Source organism: Wolffia australiana, chromosome 2 (assembly GCF_029677425.1).
Source record: "Wolffia australiana isolate 7733 chromosome 2, ASM2967742v1".
Lineage (NCBI taxonomy): Eukaryota > Viridiplantae > Streptophyta > Magnoliopsida > Alismatales > Araceae > Wolffia > Wolffia australiana.
Window position 1 is genome coordinate 1950420 of NC_135836.1, and position 15921 is coordinate 1966340.

The following is a 15921-nucleotide window of genomic DNA, read 5'->3' on the forward strand; positions in this document are numbered from 1 at the left end:
ATCATGGTTGGTATTGTGAGAAACATGACTTTTATGCACACATACATGAACATTACTATGAGGTTTATAGAAATGATTATGGGATTTTACTCATTCAGTAATAGTCATTGGATTAAGAGATTTAGGTTTGAATCCTTGCTGACATTAGAAGTGAAAACTGTAATTAGTATACATTTCATTTTTTAAGACGATATTTGGATATTTATCATTCAACATCAAGTGGACAGAAATAGGAGAGGCTAAGGTACTTTGACAACAAGTTCATATATCATATCTGCATCAATATGTTGTAGTTCTGTTATAATTGATATGTTTTTTGAAAATTTTGTGTGTATTTTTGACGATGAATATCATAAGATCTGATCAAATAAAGATATTATACATTAAGATAAATTTTGAACTTTTAACGATGTTTTCGCAATCGATTAAATTCAAGAGTGTAGTGCAGAGGAACTCTAAACTCTTGTGGATAGTATGTATCTTGTCAAAATATTATCTAATTATTTTAAATGATATTATACATTAAGGCTCACTCTTTTGATTTTCTGTGGAAGAATGTAGCGGAGGGGAAGCTCAAGAGGTTATTCATTAAATTATGGTGCCTCTCACTATTCAGTTAAGGACCCAAATTAAATGAGGTTTGTCTGAATTTGCTTATCATTGAGAGATCCTTCTTCCAAATAGTTAGTTAGAGACTCATAACCTTTGTTGGCCTTTATTTTGAAACCTTACTCCACCATATTTGTCATATTTAGCTGAACTTTCAACAGTATCATTGAAATAACTGAAAAACTTAATACTTGTTCTTTTTTGGCCTTTATTTTAATCAATAAATTTTAGGAAAACCTCAAACCGAATAAAATAAAACTAGTTATTATATATATATGTTGATATTAGATCAGAGATAAATAAAACTAGTTATTATATTATATATATATGTTGATATTAGATCAGAGATAAATAAAACTAGTTATTATATTATATATATATATGATTAATATATATATATATATACATATGTTGATATTAGATCAGAGATAGAGCTATAAGAAAAATAATAAGAACCAACGAGACAAAACATGAGGTGATGATGGCAAGATAATATGATAGAAAGATGGTTAGACAAATATGTGATGATACAAAAACTTATGTAAGTGAGATGATGGTACGATGATAAAGACATTGATATGAAAGGCATAAGACATGATAAAAAAGAAAGGGAACGATGTGAAATGACATGATGATATGGACTATGATTTTAACCAAACTATTAAAGAGAAAATGTAAGGAAATTTTACTTACCTTATGTAATCAGCCTTCCATTATGGATTGTACCAGGACCATTATGGATCTCAACTCACTCTTGTAAAACTTCCACAAACATATGAGGCAATTTTAAGGTGATTTTCACAAGAACAAATTTTACTTATCTCAATTTATAGACACAAGAGCATGGATGTAGAGAGAGAGGGGCTTTTTAATCAGCCTTCCAGATCTTTAGATACCAAGTTTTGAATTTGGCGCAACCTTGGCAGTTCGTTTGATTTAATATTCCCTTTCTCCTCCTCAGCACCATTATTGTTTCACCATTATCCATTCATAGTTGCATTACTTTAAAAGTCTCACAGTATTACATTCAATAGTTGGTTACAACATTCAATGTCCTCCATGATCAGTGGCTCAAGAAGATACAAATGTCTCTAAGTTGAAAATAATAGCATTTAATTAACAATGGATGTGTAACGCGGTGACATGACATTGAAGAACTCACATTTCTGGTATTTAGTTGTCATTGTTATTTGAGTTCATTCATAAAATATTTATAAAACTTGACTATGTACATAATTTAACTAGATTGCAATGAGAAACAGTCATCTCACTGGAACAAAAGTTAAGGTTTAAATTAGCTTTCATTTGGGGATTAGATATTTATAAATTATTGATATGATAAAATGAGGAAGGTGATAACGAATGATAGTTATATGGAATAACACACATATATTGTCGGGTTCTAGTGGCCTCGATCTGGATGAAGACGACGATCCTATGCAGCGGAAGACACGTGACTGAATCCTAACAACATTGACAAAATCATTGAAACGAAGTACCTTTGCATGGATTGCATCCGTAATTTCTTGGATCCTAGAGCAAGACGAGTCGAGCTTTTCAAGTGTGCAGCCTCTAGATGTATCCACGCAGTTCTTGGCATGTTAAATCTCCTCTTTCTCTTGACAAGCCCTGTTCTACCTCCATCATTGTCATTACGACCTCTCGATCGCATCGGGCATGGAAAAGACTCATCGGAGAAAGGGAGAAAAAGGGGAAGGCCCTTGAACAACTCTGGCCTAGGTGAATTTATTTCAGGGCCTTCCCCTATTTATACTAAATAGGTATTTTTTATAGACCCCTAAAGTTAAGTATATTTTCCAACGTCCAAAAGACCATGTATGTGTGACCCTCTAGGCCCCTGCTTAAATACTAGTGATCTTCGTATAATGATCTCATCATAATTCACTAGGTTCAATCACGTATTCATTGACTTCAGTATACACATCACAATGAATATGTTCTATTTTTGAACATGGAACGAGATGTAGAATGTGTGATTGACTTGCCGGCCACATATATTTCCTTCATATATAAATGGGAATAAAATGACTTTTTTGGTGATAATGAAGGATTGGTCGAGATGGATGGATGGGTCGATGGATGTACTTGGGAGGATTTTCATGGTTAGACAAGGATGTGTAAATGTGAATGGATGGATGTGAATATATGGAAATTTTATAGAAGATGAAGAAGTAAGTGCAAGACAATTCATCATATATCCTTATATTCTGCCAATGTTAAAGCAATTTGCAATGGTGGGAGAGCCTATCCACTTCAGCCATAAACTCAAAATTTCAGCCATAAACTCTATTTGGATTATTAGGTATTTCAACTTGAAGCTTAATCATTTCCATCCACTAGATTTTTTCTCTCCTCGTCATGTAGCCGATTTTTACGATGGCATAAAGCTTTGACAAATCAAAAAAAGCCATAAAACACATTAAATAATTCTAATGAATATATTTTAATGCTTTAAAGTCATTTAAATATAAATCTTTACATTAAAAACAATACATGGAAAAATTATTGTCAAAGTTTCTTAAAATGTATAATATTTAATCAAATTAGTATCTAACTGATTAAAACCAATGGACAAGTTGATTCGTAAACATGTAAGGTGCCAAGTGATAATCTCAATTTTAGGGTTAAAATTCGTCGTTGGTGATTGAGATTATTCAATAAAATATATTTGACCGTACTTGAAACTACGTAGTTAGTGATGAGTACGGATCGTCTCCACAGGGAACGATGATTAAGGAATTACTTTCTTAAACTAGTGATGATCAATGAGCGATCGACAAAAACACAATTCAAGGATATGAGCGAGTGGTATCGATTGAGAAGTACTTAATTTATATGTTAATTTAACTTAAATAAAAGAGTAAGTGATTGTGACGGACACGATAATGAACTATGGTATGAATGAGGATAGTGGTTGGATATGGAATGGTACGATGGCAAGGATGGAGAGATGAGAGAGTGGGGACGTAAGTAAGTGAAGTGATAAATGAAACGTTGATAAAAAAAACTATAACTATGATAACGATGATGTTGGGAGAGAAACAACGTAAGACGAAGACACTTACCTTAGATCCTTACGTTCCGCCAGGATCACGGCGATTTGCGAGTGCCGGTAAGCTCCCCCTCTTCTCTTTTGTCTCTTCCACACACCCAAGACACCAAGAACACTCTTGATGGATCTCAAAACTCACTCTCTTTCAATCAGCCCACAAAAGTGGGAAGCAAGTTCAAGATCGTTTTTACAATGATCCAGGCCTCTATTTATAGATTAGAGGGTATGGATAGAAAGAGGAGGGGAAGATGAAAAGTTATGGCCGTTGGAAGTTGAAGCAATCCTAGCCTTTAATTTCTTCTCTCTCCTCATCAATGTCATCAGTTTGTGCATGTTAAGAAGTCAAAGCACTTGGTATTCTGTGGCTTTTTGTATTCCGTGGCTTTTCATATTCCATGCCTTTTTGTATTCCATGGCTTTTCATATTCCATGGCTTTTCGTATTCCGTGGCTTTTCGTATTCCGCGACTTTTCATATTTCGTGCCACATGTACATGTCAAAAGGACAAAAAACAAAGAAAAAATCTCTTTCTCAATGCTGATGTGGCGGCGCATCCGCACGCCACGTCATACTATGCCATAAAAAAACCAAAATACTTAAAATTTCATATTAAATCAAATAAAAGCCCAAAAAATACGTATAAATATATTTTTTGAATCAGAAAAATCATACCTTTCCAAATTTAATATCCAAAAATTCCATAAAATCATATTCTTTCTCAAAATTTATATTATTTTAGAATATACTATTAGAAAAATCCTAAAATATAGAAAAATTTCAGAAATTTGTTCTAAAAATAGATTTAATCATTTTAAGCTTGATAACATGCAAATATGAGTAATTTAATGCATAAATACGCATAAATATAATATTATAAGGCACTAAAGATGCATGTTATCACCAAGCTACACACGATGTGTTCCTAAAGGTGAAAATTGATGTAATATGATAATCGCTGGGATCAATTGACTCCTATTACAACATAGCTGAAAACCGAAGTGACGTAAACAATATGTGATGATGGAATGTTAGTGTGAGAAAATCAGTGAGTAGTATTTTGACAGGGCTGATGAGTCCGAAGATCAATTAAAATTTTCAGAGTTTGACTAGTCAAAGTCAGATTCCCAATCCCCCAAGTAGATCGAATAGACGACAAGATAGTGGGGGGTACCGAGTACCCTAGGACGTCCACGTCCTCTATCGTTAGGACTAGTTGTATCACAAGAAAATCCTAAACTCTTAACATTAAGTGGCTATTCCAATTGCAATAATTTGTTCCTAGGCAACGGAACACATATGACGACAGCACTAAAATAAATAGTTTGACTGCGAATAAGGGGAAATAATGGAACTTGGGGGACCAAGATCCGTGGGGATGTCATCCACGAGCATATGTCAAATCGAGGTTTCACGATGGCGAACGAGTGCAGGGGAGGAACCGGGACTGACGTGAGCGCACAGGCATGTGGGGTACATAGGCATTCAGGGAGATCCAGGTGCATGCAGGGTGTGAGCGCACGCAGAAGTGCGGTGCGCGTGGGTCGTGCTGTGGCATCGAGCTCACGAAAGCGTGTGGATCATGGGTGTGCACGGATGGTCATGCGGTGGGCATGGGCTGGCAGCGAGCAGGAGCATGCAGGAATGCCCCGATGGGCGAAGGTGCGCTTGAGCGCGCGGCTAGCATGGACGAGCTCAGGCGAAAGCACGCTCGGGCGCGCAAGCGGGCGCGAGGCACGCTCAGGTGTGCCGGAGGTGCAAACACGTGTGTGGAGCGCGCTGGCAGGCAGATGCACACGTGGGTGCATATATGAGCATGAGCGTGTGTGAAGCGCGCTAACAGGCGAACGCGCGAGCGGGTGCGTGGGCATGCACAGATGCGTCCTAGAGGCGGGGCGGCAACGGTGTTGGCGAGGGCGGCACCTGTAGTGACGTCGACGGTGGTGAAAGTGACAGCGCTCGAAGAAGGGTTTCTTGGGACGATATTTCAAGAATCGACTTGTTGACAAGATAGGCAATCGGATCCACAGAGTGCCAGGATAACAAAAACATGGGCATCTCGTAGGTGCTCCTGATAGGATTTCTTGCAGGCAGGTGAGGAAGGTGCGAGCTTTCTTGAAAAAGGATTCAAGAAAAGGCTTGGCACGCTGAAGAACCAAGACGTGGGAGAAGGCAGCGACAACAGTTGGTCTCCACGGAATGATGACGTCCTGGAGGGAAGTGGCATTACGGCGTGACTCTTCCCACGATCTATGTTAGAAAACGGTAAAAGATAACTCCCCAAGGGAGAAGGCGGGAGCCGATTGACGAAAAATCCTTTAAACTTCTATAAACTCCGAGGCTAAGAGGGAGTGTTGGAAGCTAAGAGGGGGGGTGAATTAGCTTATCTATTTTTGTTTGCCTAATTAGCTTTTAAGATTCCGTGATTTGACTCTCACCTTCTTTCTCTTTAATTGTTATCAATCTTCCTATAAGGATTGATCCAAATTTCCTATGGACTGCAAGCCCTTAGGTCATACTTTCTAATGTTTTGCATTTTATTTTTATTTTGTTCTCACGGATTTTAGAATGTTAAGAGTATTTTTATTATATTTTTGTTTTATCCTAATTAATTCAAAATTGTAAAAATGTCCTAAAATAGCAAATCATGAATACGATTCACAATTTGCTAATTTTAGGAAGTACGAGATTGCATTTGACTATTTAAGGGACAAATATGATTCAAAATAGGAAATTGATGGTCAATAAATGCTAATTGATTTGAAAATGAAGTAAAATTTACGAATTAAGATGATTAAAATTGAAATTTGGGAAAAACGACAAACGTGAACGGGATTGCGAAATTGAGAAAATTAAAAACCAATGTGATTGTAAAATGCAGTAAAATTGAGCCTAGAGGTACCAGAGATAATCAGAGACTCGATATGGACTGATTCTGCGCAATGAACACCCAGAATTTTCAATAATTTTGGCTTGAATCAGCTGGAAACTACGGCGAAGAATCTGCGAATATTTTCAAAATTTTGAGCTCCAAATTGCTTCTGGTGGAGTCCTGAGACTTCGAGGAGGCTATGCTTCTTTACTCAAACTTTAAAATTAAGAACTCCACTTAATTTTTTGATTTGCCCCTTTTATCGCCGTAAAATGAAGAAAATGTTTTTAAATGGAAAAACACCTAAAATAAATCCTAAAATATGTATTAATACCTAAAAATGGTTTTATTATTTTCTAAATTTTGTTTTATTTACTTATTTTCTTTTTATTTATAGAAATAGGTCAATTAATCATTTAATTTCATTTAAAAATCATTTTAAAAACATTTAAAATGTAAAAATTGACCTAAATATTGTATAAAAGTATTATTTAACATGAAATTCAAGGAATTTATTATTTTAACCTAAAATCATGATAACATGCGTTAAAAATTAATGTTTTATGCATTAAAAGCCTAAAAATAAGATGAAATTAACAGTTTATGAGCTCTTATTTGCATGTTATCAGTGACCACACCTCCTCCTAGGACTGCTGATAGCAGTGCAGCAGACGCAACATACGCACTTGATTACGACGCTAATGCAAACGATTTGGACGCCGGGCGGGAGGCTACGGCAAGTCATGTAGAAATGGTCAGTCATGATAGTGGCCTCATCCTAGGGGATGCGATTGCCCATGTTTGGAAATTAGTGACAAGCATTCAAGTATTAACACAACGATGACAACAGTACGTAAAGACGTGCAACGACATGCAGAAGAATCACAACCAATTTCCATTAGATCGCCCAGCGCGGTGTAACAATACGTATGACATGTTGCATGCCGCGTTGGAGAAGCGAGAAGTCGTGGATTTTATGGCATTACAAATCATGCTAGTGACCGATTCGGACATCAGAATCTCATGTGAAGAGTGGGAAATGTTGGCAGTTCTACGATATTCTAGGGCCTTTTTACAGGATGACAAAATACGTTAGTGGCTCAAAGACAATGAGAGTCGTGGAAGTGATCCGCATCTTGAAGGCGCTAATGCAACATATCGACACGATCTTGTAGAAGTTTGATATGTCTACAATATTCACATCTAGAAGAAGGATGACCGCTGCACAAACTGTGTCCATCCACAAAGCTTGTGAGAGCATGAAGTCGAAGATGTTCAAGTATGAGAAGATGATTTCAAAGGACCGAGCAACGACAACAGCTGCAATTCTTGACCCTTTCAACAAGGGAGAATCACTTGATCCTAGTGGCATTCAGCATGCACTGGCATTTGTCTGCCAACTTATGTCCCAACATGGTGAGCAAGACATAATCTGTAGCGACCCCAAGGATGAGGACTGGCTCATAGAACTTATTGATGGCGTAGCGCCAACTAGGCAGAAGGAACAATGAGTACCAACTCTAGCCGAGGAATTGGAGGCATATCTACAATCAACGGAGAGGAAGGACAATGAGACAGCGTTGGGATAGTGGGCACATATAGGTGCACGAACCTACTCGCGGCTTTCTACACTTGCGCAAGAATTTCTCTTAGTATGTGCAACCAGTGCCCCAACAGAACGATTATTCTCGGAGGGACGTGCAGTTGTCACTTTCAAGAAGGTACGTCTTAGTACTGAAATCATCGAGCTTCTGGTCACAGTCAACTGTTGTTTACATGCCGAGAATGCTTAACTATGCGATGGAGACAGGGTGAATGACTTTTTTGACAACGAAGACTAGTGTAAGTCTTTACTCTTAATTTATTTCTATCGATCCAATCTTCTAATGTAATTAGATGTAATACAATTTAAGGATTCTTCGGATCAATTCAATGAACTCTTTCTCCAAAGAGCACCAACTATATGTCATTAGTGCCGCCACACTAATAGGCACAGGATTAGCTATACTTATTGTATAAGTAGGATTAGTTAGTGGTATTGTATATAGATTCAATGCCTGATAATCTCAATCTAAGGGTTTTAACTTGTCTTTGGTGATTGAGATTATTCAATAAATATATACAAGTACCTACCTATGAATATTTAGTTTGTGATGAGTACAGATCCTTTCCATAGGGAACGATGATTAAGGATTCAATTTTCTTACTCTAGTGTTTATCAATATGAAAATTGATAAAGACAAATATTTACTAGGAGAGGTAGTGATATCGAGTAAAATTTTATAAATAGCTATAATTCAATCTTACAATCAGCAAAGAAAAGAGGAAATGAACATAGAATTACAAGAAGTGATACATGAGTGAGGTAGAGAACGTGTCAAATACAATAGTGATCAAGTGCGTGAATGGTATGACAATAGAGAGAGAGAGAGAGAGAGACAAGATTATCAGGATGTAAGGAGTTGGTGTGATAGTGAAAAGCTGACAGTAAAACCTAATTAAACTAACAACGATGTCGGGAAAGAGTAACCTAAGGCGGAGATGTTCACCATAGATCCTTACGTTCTGCCAGGATCATGGCAATTTACGAGTGTCGGTTAGCTCCCCTCTTCTCTAATGCTTCTTCCCACACACCCAAGACACCAAGAACACACATGATGGATCTCAAATCTCACTATCTTTCAATCAGCCCACATGAGTAGAAAGTAAGTTCAAGATGAATTTTACAGTGATTCAGACCTCTATTTATAGATCGGAGGGTATGGATGGAAAGAGGGGGGAGATGAAGCAATGCTGAAATTTTAGTTCAATTGGATACGTGGATCATCAGAAATCGTATTTTAAATTTCGAGCATTCCTAGCCCTTGATTATTTTCTCTCTTCATGTCATCAACCGCTTCCTCTTTTTCTGTTTTTGGTTGAACTATCAAATCTTTGAGATTCTTCATCCTCTTGTCTTCTGCGCTCGCACTTTTTGGAGCAGCCACGTATACCTGCAAGGGAAAAAGATAAAAAATAATACTAAGACTATATTATTTAAATATATTCTAAAGTGACTAGCCCACAACTGACATGGCAACGCGTCAGCAGGCACCACATCAGCACCTTTTTTTTCCTTTTCATCCAATCAATGGCTAACACATGCGCATGTGTAGATGCGTGTGCCACGTGTACATGTGTCACCTTGTCATGCTGCCACGTCAAATGGTCGTCTTTGTTGACTATTCCAAAGAGAGAGAAGAAAAAATTATTTTTGTCTTTTCCCACCTCAATCCACGCACACATTTGTTACAAAAAAATATTTCCTTTTTTATTCATCCACGTCACCCTTTGCTTGGAAAAAGTGAAAAACTGCTTTTTCAATTCAAATGACATTGTGGCATCACTTTTTGCGATGCCATAATGGCATAGCCAAATTATTGGCTGACGCCAATTATTAATTGAGTTAATGATTTGATGCCACCAATTATTATCCTCAATTATGATTTGTCACCATTCGACAAATCAAACGGTGAGATGTGGCGTCGCGAACTAAAAAGATTTAAAATCCCAAATCATATCTTTACTAATTTAATGTCAAAATTTTCCATAAAAATCATATTCTGACTCAAAAAATTATTTTCTTTTAGAATCTGTTGTCAGAAAAATCTCCAAAAATACATAAAAATTACATAAAATTCAAAGTACCACTCTAGAATATATTTTAATCATTTTAAGCTTGATAACATGCATATTTTCAGGCAAAGGTACTAAAAATGCATGTTATCAATGTCCATCTCGACTATTCATCGAATAGGAATATTTAGAATATATGTTTAAAGACTGTATGATGATCTCTATAGTAGTGTTGCACGTATTCATGGACTTTATTATAAATATCACACTAGAATAATAATGAAAATATTATTTTATTCGTTGAACTTAAATAAAACATAGTGGTATGATTTGGCTTGACGGCCAAATAATATCCATCAATTCGCACAAACTTGTTTATGGCTTATCATTACTTCGTGCTGGATATCTCTGAACAGCATTACGGACTAGCCAAAACTATATAAAAAATTAACTTAGCCTACCCTATCATCTACCTCATCAGGTAGCTAACTAGATAAGAGTGAATAATTATTATGGACCTCATTTACCCCACTTTCTTATGTCATCCTTTATCCACTTAATTTTTTAAAAAAACTATATTTCCAATGCCCTTTTTTTGTCACATTTAAATCCCCACATTATATGAAGTCTCTAAATACCATATAGCACGACTGAATCACTTTATCGGGATCATATGATATAGCTGAAAATCTACAATGCCACATATCCTTGTCCATTCTGATGATTCAAAGTCCACAGTTATAACCACATTGATTATAGATTCTTCATTCAATCATCTCCAAGTAAATCCCCAAACATTGAAACATGTATAATTCCTATATTCCACCTCATCAGCTATTTAACTATATAAGAGTCAATGAATTATAATGGACCTCATTGACCCCACTTTCTTATGTCATCCTTTATCCACTTAAATTTAAAAAAAAACTAGATTTCCAATGCCCTTTTTGTCACATTTAAATCCCCACACTATATGAAGTCTCCAAAATACCATAAATCATGATTGACTCACTTTAGTGGGATCATATGATAGCTTATTGTCCATTCTGATCATACAAAGCCCACAATTATAACCACATTTATTATAGATTCTTCATTCAATCCTCTCAAAGTTAATCCCCAAACAATGACCTATAATCTTGATGATTCAATCAGTTAAGTGGGATTATATGATAGCTTAAAGTCTAGAATAACACAATTTATTCTCCACTTTGAAAATTCAAACTCAACAGTAACAACTAGAGAACCCATGTATTCTTGATGCAATCTTCTCTGAAACATGTGTCTTCGTGTCATCAACATCTCTAAATCCTACAATTGACATGATGTAATCACTTTAGAATGATTCTATGACAGCTTAAAATCTACAACAACACATATTATTGTCCATTCTGATAAATCAAAACCAACAGTGAAGATCAGAGAAACTATATATTCTTCACTCAATCTTCTCTGAAGCTCGTTTCTTGGCTTCATCAAGTTCATCAGAAGCCTCCTCCGTTTTGCCCACCACAGCCTCCTTCACCTTCTGAGTGGCATCCTTGGCTGCATCCCAAGCTTCCTGAACTTTGTGCTTAGCCTTCTCTCCCATCTCTTTGGTCTTCTCCACTGTTCCACTGGCACCCTCCTTCGTCTTCTCAGCCACTCCACTAGCTCCTTCCTTGGTCTTCTCAGCCACTCCACTAGCTCCTTCCTTGGTCTTCTCTTTGGCCCAGCTAGTGCTTTCTTTTAACTTGTCTGCTGCACCCTTGGCTTGATCGGCAGTCTTGTCCTTGGCCTCGTTGGTCTTCTCCTTGGCTACATCTTTGGCGTCTTTCATCGTTTCCTCCGTTTTCTTTGAGGCTTTCTCCGCTGCCTCTGCCGCAGAATGGGCTGCATTCTTTCCGCTTCCTTCAACGTCCTGAAGAACGAGGTAATCATGACTATTTAATGGAGGAATCCATTCAAGAGAGAGAGAGAGAGAGAAGGATGGGACACGTCTTTTGCTAGATTGAGAGAGGGAGAGAAATGGCCACTCGTATTTTGATAGATCGAGAGAGAGAGAGAGGAAGAGAGGGAGGGGGGGAGAGAGAAATGGCCACTCGTATTTTGATAGATCGAGAGAGAGAGAGAGGAAGAGAGAGAGGGGGGGAGAGAGAAATGGGCACTTGTGTTTTGAGCTTATGATTGATAGAGAAAGAAAGGGGAGAGAGAGAAATGGGCACTTGTCTTTTGAGCTTATGATTGATAGAGAAAGAAAAGGAGGAATGAGAGAAATGGGCACTTGTGTTTTGAGCTTATGATTGATAGAGAAAGAAAGGGGAGAGAGAGAAATGGGCACTTGTCTTTTGAGCTTATGATTGGTAGAGAAAGAAAGGGGAGAGAGAGAAATGGGCACTTGTCTTTTGGGCTTATGATTGATAGAGAAAGAAAGGGGAGAGAGAGAGAGATGGGCACTTGTCTTTTTAGATTACGATTGATAGGGAGAGAGAGAAATGGGCACTTGTCTTTTGAGATTATGATTGATAGGGAGAGGGAGAAATGGGCACTTGTCTTTTGAGATTATGATTGATAGGGAGAGAGAGAAATTGGCACTCGTCTTTTGAGCTTATGACTGATAGGGAGAGAAAGGAGAGAGTGTGTGAGAGGGAGAAATAGGCACTTGTCTTTTGAACTGTAGAAAGATATGTGGCTGAGTGAGAGAGAAATAGGCACTCGTTAGTTGATAGAGAGAGAGAGAGAGAGAAATGGGCACTCGTTAGTTGCTAGATCTAGAGAGAGAAAGGAGAGAGAGAGAGAAAGAGAAATGGGCACTTGTCTTTTCATAGATCCAGATAGAGAAAGAGGAGAGAGAGAGAGAGAAATGGGGACTTGTCTTTTGATAGATCCAGATAGAGAAAGAGGAGAGAGAGAGAGAAAGAGAAATGGGCACTTGTCTTTTGATAGATCCAGATAGAGAAAGGAGAGAGAGAGAGAGAGAAAGAGAAATGGGCACTTGTCTTTTGATAGATCCAGAGAGAGAAAGAAGAGAGAGAGAGAGAAATGGGCACTTGTCTTTTGATAGATCCAGAGAGAGAAAGAGAAATGGGCACTAGTATTTGATAGACCCAGAGAGAGAGAGAGAGAAATGGGCACTAGTCTTTTGATAGATCCAGAGAGAGAAAGGAGAGAGAGAGAGAGAGACATGGGCACTTGTCCTTTGATAGATCCAGAGAGAGAAAGGAGAAAGAGAGAGAGAGAGAGAGAGAGAGAGAAATGGGCACGTCTTCTGATCGATCCAGAGAGAGAAAGGAGAGAGAGAGAGAGAGAGAAAGGGCACTTGTCTTTAGATAGATCCAGAGAGAGAAAGGAGAGAGAGAGAGAGAGAGAAAGAGAAATGGACACTAGACTTGTGATAGATCCAAGGAGAGAAAGGAGAGAGAGAGAGAGAGAGAAATAGGTACTTGTCTTTTGATAGATCCAGAGAGAAAAGAGAGGGAGAGAGAGAGAGAGAGAGAGAGAGAGAGAGAGAGAGAAATGGGCGCTTGTCTTTATATAGGTAGAGAGAGAAATGGGTTCCCGTCTTTTGATAGATCAAGAGAGAGAGAGAAGGGAGAGAGAGGGCGAGAGAGAGAGAGAGTTTTTATGATGTTACAGATCTTCCCTGTGCCACCCTAGAGAGCAGGAAAGAAGGAAGAGAGAGAGAGAGAGAGAGACCTGAGATGGAGTGCGGAGTGGACACCAGAGAGAAGACGAAAGAAGAAAAGAGAGAATAAGAATCAAGAGAGCGAGAGAGTTTCAATCATAAGTAAAATATAGTCGGATAAGGAGTGCTGTTTCTCAAGATCCTACTGATCTTCCTTGTCCAATCCTAGAGAGCAGGAGAGAGATACTTTCACTTGTCTTTTGACAGATTAAGAGAGAGAGAGAGAGAGAGAGAGCGTTAGTGAGAGAGAAATGGAGAGAGAGAGAGAGAGAAATCTACTGAAAAAGGAGCGGGTGGTTAGAGGGAGGACAGATGAAGGAAAGCGATGATTAGTAATCCAGTTAGAGAAAGATAGAGAGTTAGAGAGAGGAATAGAGATAGAGAGAGAAAGTTGTAATCCTCGAGAAATAAGACTCCTACAGGACTCCTATCCTTAAAGTAACTTTGTTATTCATTACGAACAGAATATGAGCACGTATTTAAGAGAGGGAAAGAGGGATAGAGAGTGAGGCATGTAGGAGTCTTATTTCTCGAGAGAGAAAGAGGGAGAGAAAGAGGAGAGAGAGGAGAGAGAGGAGAGAGAAAGAGAGAGAGAGGAGAGACAGAGAGAGAGAGAGAGAGCGAGAGAGAAAGAGGGAGAGAGAAAAAAAGTAGAGAGTGAGTGAGAAAGAGAGACCGAAAGAGAGCGCGAGAGAAAGAGAGAGAAAGATAGAGAAAGAGAGAGAAAAAGAGAGACGGAAAGAGTGCGAGAGAGAAAAAGAGAGAGAGAGAACGAGAGAGAAAGCGAGAGAGAAAAAGAAAGACAGAGAGAGAGCGAGAGAGAAAAAGAGAGAGAAAGAGAGACTGAAAGAGAGCGAGAGAGAAAGAGAGAGAAAAAGAGAGACTGAAAGAGAGCGAGAGAGAAAGAGAGAGAAAAAGAGAGACTGAAAGAGAGCGAGAGAGAAAGAGAGAGAGAAAGAGAGACCGAAAGAGAGCGCGAGAGAAAGATAGAGAAAGAGAGAGAAAAAGAGAGACGGAAAGAGTGCGAGAGAGAAAAGAGAGAGAAAGAGAGACGGAAAGAGAGAGAAAAACAGAGACGGAAAGAGAGCGAGAGAGAAAAAGAGAGAGAAAGAGAGACGGAAAGAGAGCGAGAGAGAAAGAGAGAGAAAAGAGAGACTGAAAGAGAGCGAGAGAGAAAGAGAGAGAAAAGAGAGACTGAAAGAGAGCGAGAGAGAAAGAGAGAGAAAAGAGAGACTGAAAGAGAGCGAGAGAGAAAGAGAGAGAAAAGAGAGACGAAAAGAGAGCGAGAGAGAAAGAGAGAAAAGAGAGACTGAAAGAGAGCGATAGAGAAGGAGCGAGAAAGAGAGAGAGAAAGAGAGGCAAAGAGAGAGAGAAAAAAAGAGGCAGAGAGAGAGAGCTAGGGAGAAAAAGAGAGGCGGAGAGAGAGAGCGAGGGAGAAAAAGAAAGAGAGAGAGAGCGAGAGAGAGAAAAAGAGAGAGAGAGAGAAAGAGAGAGACTGAGAGAGCGCGAGAGAAATCGAGAGACAGAGAGACAAAGAGAGAACGAAAGAGAAAAAGAGAGACTAAAACAGAGCGAGAGAGAGAGAGAAATAGAGAGACAGATAGACAAAGAGAGAGCGAAAGAGAAAGAAAGAGACTGAAAGAGAGCGCGAGAGAGAGAGAGAGAGAAAGAGAGAGAGAGAGAGAGAGAGAGAGAGGCAGAGAGAGAGAAAGAAAGAGACTGAGAGAGCGCAAGAGAAATAGAGAGACAGAGAGACAAAGAGAGAGCGAAAGAGAAAAAGAGAGACTGAAAGAGAGCGAGAGAGAGAGAGAGAGCGACCTCTGATGAGCTCGAAGACAAGGAGACCGCGCGCAAGCGACGAGCTCTGACGGGAAGCGAAGGCAAGGGGCGGCGAATAGGCGCGGAAAGTTTGCCAAGTAATGGAATTCGTCCCACGGGTAGAGCTGCCATGTCTACAAACTGCTCTCTATCTCTTCTTCCTCCCTTTCTCCAGCGTTCTGCAAGACTTGGGTTGCAACGCAGCGCAGCTCCCGTGGCGTCAAATAGTGGGGATGAACAAGAAGAAGAAAGACAGTACGCCTCTGAGAATTC

General features: G+C 38.7%; 1 protein-coding gene across 1 annotated transcript; it reads right to left on the minus strand.

Annotated features, from left to right (window-relative positions):
- Positions 1–11475: 11475 nt before the first annotated feature.
- On the minus strand, positions 11476–15921 carry LOC144714823 (uncharacterized). Its single transcript, XM_078589617.1, has 2 exons — positions 15649–15921; positions 11476–12066 (listed from the first exon to the last, which is right to left on the minus strand). The coding sequence occupies exons 1-2, from the start codon at positions 15778–15780 to the stop codon at positions 11605–11607; spliced, it is 594 nt and encodes a 197-aa protein (XP_078445743.1). The 5' UTR covers positions 15781–15921; the 3' UTR covers positions 11476–11604.